At 36.9% G+C, this 14,105-nt stretch overlaps 2 protein-coding genes across 2 annotated transcripts; both read right to left on the bottom strand.

Annotated features, from left to right (window-relative positions):
• Nucleotides 1-3,563: 3,563 nt before the first annotated feature.
• LOC116015787 (stemmadenine O-acetyltransferase-like) lies at nt 3,564-4,823 on the bottom strand. Its single transcript, XM_031255960.1, has 2 exons — nt 4,222-4,823; nt 3,564-4,179 (listed from the first exon to the last, which is right to left on the bottom strand). The coding sequence occupies exons 1-2, from the start codon at nt 4,821-4,823 to the stop codon at nt 3,564-3,566; spliced, it is 1,218 nt and encodes a 405-aa protein (XP_031111820.1).
• A 605-nt stretch (nt 4,824-5,428) lies between these two features.
• On the bottom strand, nt 5,429-6,055 carry LOC116015786 (uncharacterized mitochondrial protein AtMg00810-like). Its single transcript, XM_031255958.1, has 2 exons — nt 5,706-6,055; nt 5,429-5,552 (listed from the first exon to the last, which is right to left on the bottom strand). Exons 1-2 carry the CDS (start codon nt 6,053-6,055, stop codon nt 5,429-5,431), a joined length of 474 nt encoding a protein of 157 aa, XP_031111818.1.
• Nucleotides 6,056-14,105: the final 8,050 nt, after the last annotated feature.

Raw genomic sequence — 14,105 nt, 5'->3', positions numbered from 1 at the left:
AATTAACACTCCGACCGACACTTTGTTGTGGATAAATCTTAGTAATTCAATTGAACTTAGTGTGGGCAGTGAGAATTAATTCTTTGTTTCTTGTGACAAATAAATTTTAGACCAATTAAATTACTCAGGCAGGTTTAAAATCAATTTTCTTCTCGTTCCAAATGAAATTTATTTTTTTGAACACGTGAAAGGAAGTGTACTGTGATTTAATATAATATTCTACCATTGATCTTCCAAATGAATTTTTTTTTTGAACACGTGAAAGGAAGTGTGATTTAATATAATATTCCACCATTAATCATACAACTAGACTTTCTCTTTCTGTGCTCACTGTCTCCTCATTTTTAATTTCTCTCTTAGTAAATGCATTAATCATACAACTAGACTTTTTTTCCCAAGAAGAAGTATTTTAGGGTGTGTTTGGTTTATGGATTTAACTATCATAAATGAGAATTAAAGTTATTGTTATTGTTTGGTTGACAGGTTTTTAGAACACTAATATGTGATTTGATGATTATCCCGTTAATTAGAAAACTGGTGTGTTTGGTTTGCACATGGCAATCGAAATCGTAATGGATACCAAATACTTGGTAACGGTAGTGGGTTTTAGTGAAAATATTTTGCATGTTTGGTCGTAGGGCGTGGAATGGGAATGATTGTTAATAGTTGGGAAAGCGGCTGGGGATAGAAGAAATAAAACCCTTATTTTATTAGGGAATGAGTTTTGTAATTTGCAATTAAGGAGCTGAGGTAATCAAAATCCATTGTAGTGTTCTAAAAAACTCGCAACCAAACAATAACAATGACTTTGATATACATTCTTGATAGCTAAACCTATCAACCAAACACACCCTCATTCCCTAATAATGTAAGAGTTTCATTATATTATTCTCCCTCCTAATTGGTAATTTGATTTTTAAGTTTCTATTAGTACTTTTAAATTTTCGTTTTAATTTTTTTGTTCATATTAGTGCTTTGGATGTCTTTATATTAGATGGGTACTTTATTTCATCATGCCCACTTATGAGATCACCTATGTTGTATTTAAAACTAGTAGGGGCCGTGAATAACAATGCATGTGGCCATGAATTTTTATTTTTTTTTTTGGTGACAAAAAGGTGGAATTATTCATTCAATTTCCCAACTCGGTCGACCGGTTTGTGGTGGGATAAATCTTGGTAACTCAATTGAATTTATTAGTGTTGCTGGTGAGAATCGATTCTTAATCTCTTGTGACAAATTTTAGATCAATGGAGCTACCCATGCCGTTTTAAATAATTTTATTTATCTTCTCCTCCCAAATAAAATTTATTTTTCTGAACACGTGAAAGGAAATGTGAATTTAATATAACATTCCACCATTAATCATACAACTAGACTTCCTCTCTCTGTGCTGACTGTCTCCTCATTTTTAATTTCCCTCTTATACAATGCATTAATGTTTTAGTTTATATCGATTTTGTTAAGAGTTGTCCGAATTCTGCCATCGCAAATCTGTTAATTCTGTTTCTTTTTAAATTTGCAATATGCTTGTCAAAGGAGATGACTGCCTTTGGAAGGGAGTGTCGAGTTGGTGGGATACATAATTGACTAGATAATCATATATAAGATTTTAAATTTAGTCCTCATTTAAAAAAAAAAAAAAAAAAATTTAGTCCTCATAGGAGCTACTATACCTAGCTGTGCTATTGCTTATATTATTAGAATCCGTCATCTATGAGCAACTAAGATCTTTTACCGATTAGAGTTACAAGACGTGTCACAAACATATATAGGGCACATTCGGATAAATCAAAGGAATATTATTCAATTTGATGTTTATATATGTTGCTGGATGGATTACAAGTAAAAGCTTAATTGCAAGTAGGGGTGGGAATAGGCCAGGCCCCTAGTAGGGGTCTACGTCCGAGCCTAGTTAGGCCTAGCTCGTTTAGTAGAAAGGCCAGGCTTGAGCCAATTTCAAAAGCCCATTTAACTAAACAGGCCAGACCTATATATACCAGGCTCGGCCTTCAGGCCTACAGGCCTGACCTATATATATATATATATATATATATATATATATATATATATATATATATATATATATATATATATATTCTATTTTATACCTAGTATATATTTTTATATTTACAATACAATCCCAAGTATATATAATTGTCAAACTCTAACCCTACACCTAAATCTCATTCTAAATTATGATTCAACTATAAACATTATTGCTGCTAATCCTGCTGTATGTATTCTTATTGTTTAATTTTTTTATTAACTGTTGTTACTGTCATAATATTTAATGAAATATCACAACTTAATTATATGAATTGATTGTTTATTATTTATGATATTATATAGGGTAACAAATAATAATCGAATTGAACTTAGGTATTTTTTGTAAATTTTTTATATGTATACTTTAAAATTCTTAAAAATGGAGGCCTTAAATAGGCTCAAAGCCTATTTATGATCTATTTTGAAGCCTTTTTAAAAGCCTATATGTTAAATAGGCTTTTAAAAAGGCTTCAGATCAGGCTAGGCCAACTGTAGGCTCAGGCTTGAGCCTAAAAAAAAAGCCTACATACAGGCCTAGGCCCAAGCTCAGGCTTTAAATTTCCATAGCAGGCCCAGGCCTAAATTTCTAAAGCTCGGCTCGTCCTAGCCTACTTTCACCCCTAATTGCAAGAAACAGACTAAACACACAAATTGAATTTGTATTTGATGCGGTGAAATAAGCTGATCTGAATGAGTTATATGCGAAATACTAGGATAAATGTACTACTTATGTTTCTTTTGTACTTTCATTTGCAATCCTTAGACGAAGCTAAAGGATTTTATTTATTTTGACAATTCCTATTAATTTGAATGCCTATTCAACTGATAAATTAAGTACTCAGCAACTATGTTGCACGGAAAGTGAAAGCGAATTATGAGATACTAAGAAAGAGTTAATTACATTTTTTGTCATAGATTTATAGATGGCATTCCACTTTTAGTCCTCTTTTATCAATATTTGAACTATCTGCAGAGCTATTGTTGTTAGTATCAAGTAAACAAGTTCTGAAAATAGAACAGAAGGTATTACTAATGAACATATACAAATATAATAAATATTAATATTTTATTCAATACTTCGACATGAGACATGTATGGGAACAAACTACCACTATAAAATATCAACATGCATTTGCAAGATCAAGAGTTCATAGTACAATTAAGGTACAGTCATATACACAACAAGCTAAGGAAAATCCATAGCTTCCTACATCATAATTTCATTGTATGATGCTGTCATCTATGTTGCCAACAGTAACACAATTACAAATAACACACTACCAACAAAATAATACCTTAATTATTAGTGCATGAAAAATTAACATGTAAAAATATCAAATTAAGTGCATCAATTGATGATAAGAAATGATACTAGCTCGCTAATAAAGTGATGAACCAATATGATGCATGTGGCATGTGTGCCCATGACTTGCCTTCCCCTTCCTTAACCTCTAGAGTCTAGATCCATAAATCAAATGTTATGCATCCGCTCCGGCCTTTGATCCATAAGAGGGTTAGGAAAAGATTTGAGAAAAAGACACATAAGCATTAAATTTCATATCCTTGTCTAAATTGCACATTACTTCTTGTGCCAACCCAATCCACACCTCTATTCCCCCGTCTTCCACATCCAAGAACATAGCCAAGTTCTCCCGTGTATGACCCAAGCCAATCCATATAGGCTTGCCCCACCCAAAATCAATTTGAGAAAACGGAATATTACACAGAATATTTAAAGCCTTAATCTCATCCGATAGTGTGGCCTTTGAAAAGCCTAATATGGCTTTGAGATACCCACCCTCTATGTGCATTTCCCTCAAGTAGTCGTCGGTAACCTTGTCAATGGCTTCCGCTACTCTTCCTATAAGAAACCCGGCAGTAACTCTTCCACCCCCGTCAGCTTCCGATTCCCACCGAGCGGCCACTGATTGGTTGATGTTGCCTAGGCACTGCGAAGGAAGTGGCGGGTTCAACTTGTTTCGCAAGTTCACCGCATTTGTCAGCAAATGCGTCTTGAGGTTTGGGTTCGACGGTAGAATTGCCCGTATCACCGCAGCCCATATGAACGCCGACAATGCCACCACCCGAGACGGACGGCGGTGGTGCTCCGATGGGTGATAATAATCGTTCCTGAGCCGCTCAATATCTTCCCTGGTTCTTGAGGTGCATTACCGGGGAGCTGACGAGGTTCCCCGGCCTGAAAATTGCGGAGGCGTGTCCACGATGAGACCGCCGGGATTAATGGGTCCTTCCCCGCGGTTGATTGCCGCCAATGTGTTAAATAATCCAATCATCGCGCCGGCGTCGGCCAGGCCGTGCCAAATGCAGAACGCCACCGCAGTTCCGCCGCACCGGAACCTGTTCAACTGAACAGCTAACATTGGCAGGGAGGAGTCAATAGCATTTGGGTAGAGATCAAGTGGGAGCAGCCGTCGCATATCTTCGAGTTTTGGGTGCCGGAGAAACTCACCCAAATCACAATTTGTAACATTAGCTCGGACAAAATCCGCACCCTCGTCGTTGCATTCGATGGTGGATCCATCTTTAATTCTTCCGGCGAGTGGGTACAAGACGGACAGTGTCTTCATGAGCGAGTCCTTGAGCTCATCATAATCGTGGCCGCCGGCGCGGGAGTCGTAGAAGAAAACCATGGGGGAATAACAAACCGAGACTAATATATCAAGGAGAGAAAGCTTGTAGTTTCTCAAGGTTTGGGGAGTTGGTGAACATGGCTTGACTTTTTCTTTCTGATAAACTTCTACTTTCAGGGCCATTGGATGGGTACTGAATTTCATGATGCTCACTTATCATCACATATGGTGTGTTTAAAACCAGTTAAACTACTCATCTGAATTTAAAATAATTTTATTTTTCCTCTCGTCCCAAATAAAATTTATTTTTCTGAAGACCTGAAAGGAAGTGTAAATTTAATTTAAATTCCACCATTAACCATACAACTAGACTTCCTCTTTCTGCATGTGCTCACTGTCTCCACGATCATTTTTAATTTCCCTCTTAGTCAATGCATTAGTTTTTTTTAGTTTATATCGACCTTGTTAAGATTTGTCCACATTCTTCCATCGCAAACCTTGTAATTCGATCTGATCTGTTCCTTTTTATTAATTTTGCAAGATGGTTGTCAAAGGATATGACAGCCTTTGAATTGGAAGGGAATGCCGAGTTTGTGGGATAGATACTTAACTGGATAATCATATATATGATTTTATGTTTAATTCTCATAGAAGTTACTTAGTTGGGCTATATATTGCCAGTTTGATTTGAGACCGTCATCTATTAATAAGTAGCATGCATCTTTTACTGAATAACTAGATCTAATTGGAGATATTTACAATTTAATTTTTTTAGTAATAATACTTTGTCAACTCATGTGTACACCCAGCTTGGACATGAACATGGCAAATGAAGTAGGACCATGCAGTTTGGTGAAGACATCAGCAAGCTGATTAGCACTGTCAACATACAATAACTTCAAGATTGCCTTTCTGAACACGGCCCCGGACAAAATAACAATCAATCTCTATATGCTTGGTGCGTTCATAAAAAACCGGATTAGCCGCTATAGCAAGTGCTGACTGACTATCAGAATACAAAACGTAACCGCAGTAGAGGTTAAAGTGATACACAAGTCTGCTAACAAGAAAAGAAGCCACTGAATTTCACAGCTAGTAATAGCCAAAGCCCAATATTCGGCTTCAGAAGAAGACCGAGAAACTGTAACTTGCTTCTTTGATTTCCAGGAAACCAAAGAATCACCAAGAAAAATGCAAAAACCTGTAACAAACTTCCTAAAGCGAGGACAGGCTGCCCAATCAGAATCAGAAAAACCCTTTATCTGTAATGAAGAACTAGCTGAATAAAAAACACCTTGACCTGGTGTTTTTTTGAGATACCGCAACACTCTACTAATAGCTCGCATGTACTCCTCAGTAAGTGTATCCACAAACTCATATAATTGTTGTGTGACAAAAGTCAAATCAGGCCACATAATGGTTAAGTAAAGAAGCTTGCCAATTAATCTTCAGTAACCAATAATATCAATGGGAGCTGGACTATCTGAATAGAGCACCTTTGTCGTTTCAAGCATGGGACTCTCAACAGGCTTGCTACCCAAAAAACCAGCTTCATCAAGTAAGTCAAGAGCATACTTGCGTTGACAAAGATTTATGCCATGTGTACTCCTTGTGACTTCTAACCCCAAAAAATATTTCAAGGGACCAAGATCCTTAATGCGAAATGCAGTGTGAAGATGTGATTTAACACACTGAATTTGACTCAAGTCCCCACTCATAACCACAATATCATCCACATAAACTAATAATGCAATAAATCCATCACCTTTCCCTTTAGTAAATAAAGAATGGTCCGCATAAGCTTGCATGAAACCCATATTCCTTAATTCTGAAGCCAGCTTTTCATTCCATTGCCGACTCGTTTGTTTCAATCCATATAAGGATTTGACCAGTCCACACACCTGCCCGGGCTTATTTGACTCGACCCCAGGTGGCAAAGTCATATATACCTCTTCATGGAGATCACCATGTAAAAAGGCGTTATTCACATCAAGTTGATGTAAATACCAACCTTTTATGGCTGCGACAGCTAACAACACTCGAATAGTCGTGACCTTTGCAACAGGACTAAAGGTATTTAAATAGTCCAGGCCAAAGTTTAAGTGTAACCCTTTGCCACTAACCGAGCTTTGTATCGCTCTATAGAACCATTCGCAAGCAACTTGACTCGATACACCCACTTACATCCAATGGGTTGTTTATCAGGTGGCAAATCAACCACAACCCATGTGTTATTTGCTTATAAGGCTTCCAATTCCTGCTTCATTGCCTCGCGCCAGTTTGCATGTTTAATAGCCTGATTATAGCTGCGTGGCTCCACAGCACAGGTTACTGAGAAAATAAAATTATTTTGTTTATTAGAAATACCATCATAGCAACAGCGGGCAGCAGTTGCTCTGTGAATTCAATGCATGTTGCCTAGATGATTGCTCTTGACTAGGTAGACAATTAAGGTGTGAGCCTACATCATTTTGTCCGGGTGACTGTTCCTGATTGGTCTGAGGATCTAGGTGCATGCTGGATACACTTTGCGTAGGTGATGGGAATGCATTCTGGCTGTTGGGTTCTGCATGGGATGATACCTCCTGATTACCATTCGCCAAAACATTATACCCACTAGACATATAGTCAAGATCATCAGCAGCTTGTCCATCACAAGAAACTGCAGGAGAGTTATCTGACTTATGATAGTCATACAAATAACCTGTCCCATAGGCAAGGGAATGCAGAAATCTAGAGATTTTATGTTATTGTCAGAAAAAGGAAAAATACTCTCATGAAAGAAAACATCTCTAGACACAAAATTTCTGTGTCTCTAGATCAAATGATTTGTAACCTTTTACACCTTGCTGAAAACCAAGAAAAACACAACGCCTTGCGCGAGGACAGAACTTCCTTAGCCCCCTAGTTAAAGTACATGCAAACGCCAAACATCCAAAAACTCTGAGTATAGAATAATTAGGAGCTTTGCGATAAAGAACTTCAAACGGAGTTTTACCACCAATAACAGGAGATGGAAATCTATTAATTAAATATACTGCATGAGAAATACATTCTACCCAAAACATCTCAGATAAGTTAGCTTGAAATCGCAAAGCTCGTGCAACACATAAAATATGTTGGTGCTTACGCTCTACCACACTATTTTGCTGTGGTGTTTCGACACAAGTTTTTTGATGTTCAATTCCAAGAGAGTTATAGAAATCATCCATTTCAAATTCTTGCCCATTATCTGACCTTATATTCTTTACTCTAGTTTCAAATTGCGTCAAAACAAACTGACAAAAAACTTTTAACAATTGTCGTGCCTGACCCTTGCCTTGCATAAAAAACCCAAGTAGCCCGACTATAATCATCAATTATTGTCAAAAAATAACGATGGTCATAAAACGAGGAGGTACGAAATGCACCCCAAATGTCCACATGTATTAACTCAAAACATTTTTTAGTAAATGTAACACTAACAGGAAATGGCAACTTCCTTTGTTTGGCCAAATGACATACTTTACATGATAAATTTGGTTGGTAGCTTATTGTATCATCCAGACGACGAAGCTTTCTTATTCTCTCGGGCGAGGCATGTCCCAATCGGTAATGCCAAAAATCAAATGCAGTTGTAGACATAACATGGCTTTATTCTGCTTCAATAAACTGAAGGGGATGAGGTCACCACCATGTGTGTATGAACCCTGACCAAGTCTCGGAGATGTCCCTTATAAATATCATATCTCACCAATCTCATGTTCATGTGAAAACAAATTGCCTTGTTTTTTGTTCTAGGCTATTGGATTCTAAGGAAGATTGCTCGTATGTTGGCTTCATTGCCCACAAATGTATTAGTCTTATTAATAGCATAGTTAGCTGTAAGGTTCATTTTATTCGTAGAAGTGTCAATCACGTTGCCCATTCTCTTGCTAAAGCGAGGGAGTGTGGCTGTCTCACTTGGTTTGGCTGAATGTACCGTACGCGTCTAGTTTTTTGAACTTTTTGGTTGATTAATAATAAGTTGAATTGTTTGTCAAAAAATAATTAACTTCTCAGTTCTAATCACTTATTGAAATAAGATTTCATTGGAATTTTACCGGACAAAAGATAGAGAAAGGAAATGATCTCTATATTAACATGAAGAGAAGAAGTACATCCCAAACATAAACAAAGCTGAACATATATACTTGTCCAACCAACAGAAACAACTAAAACCTGAAAAATGGAACCAAATAAATTCAAAAAACTAAAATAATGCAACAACTACTACTTTGTCAACTCGTGTGTTAATAGATTTAGTGTAAGTTAATTGTGTATATTGTTGTAAATTAGAAATGAAATCATTACAAAAATTTAAACACAAAAAATAATATCTTTCAACACGTTAGATCCTATTTTCACTAATTAAAATATAACTGTATTATTGGTGCATAGAAAATTAACTTGTAAAAATATCAAATTAAGTGCATCATTTAATGATAAGAAATGATACTTTAATAATTTAAAGTGATGAACCAATATGATGCATGTGGCATGTACATGACTTGCCTTCCCCTCCCTAACCTCTAGAGTCTAGATCCATAAACCAAATGTTATGCATCAGATATGGCCTAAATCGGCCTTTCTCCATCCTCCAACTAGAGTGCAGACGGTAGAAGACAAGATGGTTTGGAAAAGATTTGTGAAAAAGACACATAAGCATTAAACTCTATGTCCTTGTCTAAATTGCACATAACTTCTTGTGCCAATCCAATCAACACTTCTATTCCCCCATCTTCTGCTTCCAAGAAAACAGCCAAGTCCTCCAGTGTGTAACCCATGCCAATCCATATAGGCTTGCCCCACCCAAAATCAACTTGAGAAAACGGAATATTACACAAACTAGTTATACTTAAAACATTAATCTCATATGCATTTTGAAATGCCTTTGATAAGCCTAATATGGCTTCGAGATACCCATCCTCAGTGTGCATTTTCCTCACGGTGTCGTCAGTAACCTTGTCGATGGCTTCCGCGACTCTTCCTACAAGAAACCCGGCAGTAACTGTTTCACCCCCGTCGGCTTCCGATTCCCACCGAGCGGCCACCTCTTGGAAGATGTTGCCTAGGCACTGCGAATGGAATGGCGGGTTCAACTTCTTTCGCAAGTTCACCACATTTGTCAGCAAATGGGTCTTGAGATTTGGGTTCACCGGTAAAATTGCCCGTATCACCGCCGCCCATATGAACGCCGACAACGCCTCCACCCGAGACGGACGGCGGCGGTGCTCCGAAGGGTGATAATAATTGTTCCTGAGCCGCTCAATATCCTGCTTGCCAAAAACAAATCTTTTCGAGGAGTACTTTCCCCGGTTATTGAGGGAAAAGGGCATTAGCGGGGACCTGACGAGGTTCCCCGGCCTGAAAATTGCGGAAGTGTCCACGATGAGACCGCCGGGATTAATGGGTCCTTCCCCGCGGTTGATTGCCGCCAATGTGTTAAATAATCCCATCATCGCGCTGGCGTCCACCAGGCCGTGCCAAATGCAGAACGCCACCGCAGTTCCGCCACACCGGAACCTGTTGAGCTGAACAGCTAACATTGGCTGGGTGGGGTCAATAGCATTTACGTAGGGATGAAGTGGGAGCAGCTGGCGTATATCTTCGAGTTTGGGGTGCCGGAGAAACTCACCCAAATCATAATTTGTAACATTAGCTCGGACAAAATCAGCACCCTCGTCGTTGCATTCGATGGTCGTCGATCCATCTTTCATTCTTCCGGCGAGCGGGTACAAGACGGACAGTGTCTTCATGAGCGAGTCCTTGAGCTCATCATAATCGTGGCCGCCGGCGCGGGAGTCGTAGAAGAAAACCATGGGGACATAAAAAATCGAGAGTATTATATCAATGAGAGAAAGCTTGTAGTTTCTCAATATTTGGGGAGTTGGTGAACATGGCCTCACTTTCTCTTTCTGATAAACTTCAACTTTCAGCGCCATTGGATGGATGGATGGGTGCATTATTTCATCCATATCTATGCTGTATTTATAACCAGTAGAGGCGGTGAATTACAACGCCTGTATGTGGCCAAGAAATTTATTTTTGGTTGTTACCAAAAGGTGAAATTGTTCATCAAGACGTTTCAGTTAACACTCTAGCCTACACCGCTACACTTAAATAAATTTTAGACCAATTGAGCTACTCATGCTAGTTTAAAATAATTTTTTCCTTTTAAATGAAATCTATTTTTTGTTGTGACCGAATTGTCCACCTAAATGTTTCAATTTACACTCTAGCCCGATATTTTGTTATGGTAAATCTGGGTGACTCAACTGAATTTAGTGTTGCTAGTGAGAATTAATTCTTAGTGGTCGGAAATAGAGACCACTACTTAGTGAATTAAAAGTGGTCAGAAAATTGGACCATTTTCTGATTACTGTAACTCTTGGACGGAAGAATGAAAAAAAATCATTTTTTTGTGACCAACTTTATTGGTCGGAAATAACGTCAGAAAAATGATGATTTCCTGTGGGGGAGTTTAAAATTTTCTCCTTACAAATGAAATTTATTTATTTTGAACACGTGAAAGGAAGTGTGATTTAATATAATATTCTACCATTAATCTTCCAAATGAACTTTATTTTTTTTAAAACACTTGAAAGGAAGTGTGATTTAATATAATATTCCACCATTAATCATACAACTGGACTTCCTCTGATCTTTCCTTGCTCACCGTCTCCTCATTTTTAATTTCCCTCTTAGTCAATGCATTAATTAATCATACAGCTAGACTTCTTCAACCGAGAAGAAGGTATAAACTAAAATATTTTAGGGTTTGTTTGTTTTATGAGTTTAGCTTAGGGATGGCAATTTGTCCCGTTCCCCTAAAATTTTTGGGAAACCGGGACGGGGAATTCCCCGTCAGGGACGGGGACGGGGAATGTATGTAATTCCCCGTCAGGGACGGGGACGGGGACGGGATACCCCTTCCCGTCCCGCCCCGTCCCCGAATAATTATTATAATTAATAAATAAATATAAACGTATAGTAATGCCAGTATGCCACTGTGTACTAAGAATTTTATATATATGTAATATGTGTACTAAGAAGTTTATATATATATTACTTGCTTACTGCCATGGCATACAGTACTATAATGCCACTGTGTACTAAGAATTTTATATATATGTAATACGTGTACTAAGAAGTTTATATATATATTACTTGCTTACTGCCATGGCATACAGTACTATAATGCCACTGTGTACTAAGAAGTTCATATATATATATATTACTTGCTTACTGCTATGGCATACAGTACTACGTTTATATATATATATATATATATATATATATATATATATATATATAATTTTTAAATTTAAATCTTAGTTTTAGAAATTAAAATTACACTAAAATAAGATTTTGATTAATAATTGATCGGGGATGGGGATTCCCCGTCCCCACCTAATTCCCCGTGGGGACGGGGATGGGGAATATTTTCAATTCCCCGCCGGGGATGGGGACGGGGTCGGGGTTTCGGGGACGGGGACGGGGAGTATACTCCCCGCCCCTTCCACGCCCCGTTGCCATCCCTATTTTAGCTATTATGATTGGAAATTTAAGTCATTGTTATTGTTTGGTTGACAGGTTTCTAAAACACTATTATGTGATTTGATTACCCCTAAATAAAAAATTCATTCCTTAATAAAATAAAAGTTTCATTGAATTATTCTCCATCCTAATTGATAATTTGATTTTTTTTTTTTTGAAAATAAAGAAGCTCATTCATTTAATCATAAGCTGAAGCGATTACAAATAGAATCGATGGAATGCTATACCATTCCTTACAGTCACACATAAAAACAACTTCCCTAGCAATGCTACAAAGAACTTCGCATACTGTTTCACAAATGTGAAGGTAAATTCGTTGGATGAACTTAAAGCTTCTTTAATATCATTGAAGAATCGATCAAACGTAGTCAACACTAACTTTGGGTGAAAAGTCTTGCACACCACCTGAGTATATGTTTTTCGTATGTCGTTCATTGACAATATATCCATCGAGCTAAGCTGCAGATGCTCTTTTTCATTGTCATCTTTGTCACCCAAGATGAAGTTCACATACGCCATGACCAACTTATATGTTTCACACTTATGAAAAAAAAAAAAAAAAAAAAAAAGAACTCGCCAAAAGAAACGAGAGGAAAACAAACTCGGCACACAAACGAGAGAAAGACACACAAAAAAAAAAAAAACAGAACACAAAAGAAAAGAGAAACAACAGTACACCACCTATTAAACTTTATTTTGTGGATGCACTAGAATCAAACAACCTATTTATCAAGATCTGGCAAAATCCATAAACTTTAGATCTTTGGAACTATCGCAACATTGGTTGATGGCTAATTCGGCAGTGAAATTTATTATGAAACTAAAAAACAAGAAATAAAAGAAAATAGGAGACTCCCGGCCAAGAAACGAAGCTCCGTCAAAGGCTCAAAGCTTAGGTCAGAGGCCGGCGGCCACCAGATGAAGAATCAAGGTTTCGTGCAGTGAGGTAGATAGAGAGGTTTTGAGAGAATTGATAATTTGATTTTTAAGTTTGAATTAGTGCTTTTAGATTTTTATTTTTTATTTTTTTTTCATATTGGTGATTTGGATGTATTTATATTAAAATAAATTATCTTAATTTTTTGTTCTTGTAATTTTAAAACATTTATTTCTATTATAAGATCATGCATAACCAAACAGCAATATTAGTAATCATTCCAATTCAATCCTACTACAAAACATGCAAAATACTTTCACCAAAACTCATTATCATTACAAAGTATTTGATTCTCATTTCAATTTCGAATTCCGATTTCCATGTGCGAACCAAACACACCCTTAGTTTATATCGATCATGCTAAGAGTTGTCCAAATTCTGCCATCGCAAACCTCTTAATTCAGTTCCTTTTTAATTTTGCAAAATAATGTTTGTCAGGGAATGTCGAGTTCGTGGGATAGATAGTTGATTGGATAACCATAAGATTTTAAGTTTAATTATCATAAAAGTTACTTAATTTCCCTATTGCTGGGTTGATTTGAGTCCGTCATCTATTGAGCAACAAGCATCTTTTACTTATTAGGGTCACAAGTTGTGCCTCACGCATATCTATCTACTATACTAATAAGAGCCAAAGAGAGTTAGACCTAAAATGGGTAGAAAAAGTGGCGGTCAAATTATTTTATCAAATGGATGGTTCAGATGAATTATTTAATCAAATAGATGGTTGAGATAACTCAGATTAATATTATTAATAGAGATTGCCTAATTTAAATTTACTTTTATGATTATCCGTTAAGTTTTCCGTTAAATATTCTGTTCTCCGTTAATATTCCATTAACTTTTAATTTACCCATTAATTTATATAAGAAAGGTCTTAGGTTCGAACCTCATCTCAATCAAATTTGACATAATTAAGTTTCTCACTCTATTTTACTCTTATTAAATTA

The sequence above is a fragment of the Ipomoea triloba genome, chromosome 4, assembly GCF_003576645.1.
Source record: "Ipomoea triloba cultivar NCNSP0323 chromosome 4, ASM357664v1".
Taxonomy (NCBI): Eukaryota; Viridiplantae; Streptophyta; class Magnoliopsida; order Solanales; family Convolvulaceae; genus Ipomoea; species Ipomoea triloba.
Note: the sequence above shows the minus strand (reverse complement) of the source record. Positions and strands in the feature narration are given on the sequence as shown.

Coding starts and splice junctions, on each gene's coding strand:
- LOC116015787 (XM_031255960.1), bottom strand. CDS start 4,823: ATGGCCCTGAAAGTAGAAGTTTATCAGAAAGAAAAAGTCAAGCCATGT. Junction 4,180..4,221: donor GGAACCTCGTCAGCTCCCCG/GTAATGCACCTC, acceptor TGAGCGGCTCAG/GAACGATTATTATCACCCAT.
- LOC116015786 (XM_031255958.1), bottom strand. CDS start 6,055: ATGTGGCCTGATTTGACTTTTGTCACACAACAATTATATGAGTTTGTG. Junction 5,553..5,705: donor ATTCAGTGGCTTCTTTTCTT/GTTAGCAGACTT, acceptor GGCCGTGTTCAG/AAAGGCAATCTTGAAGTTAT.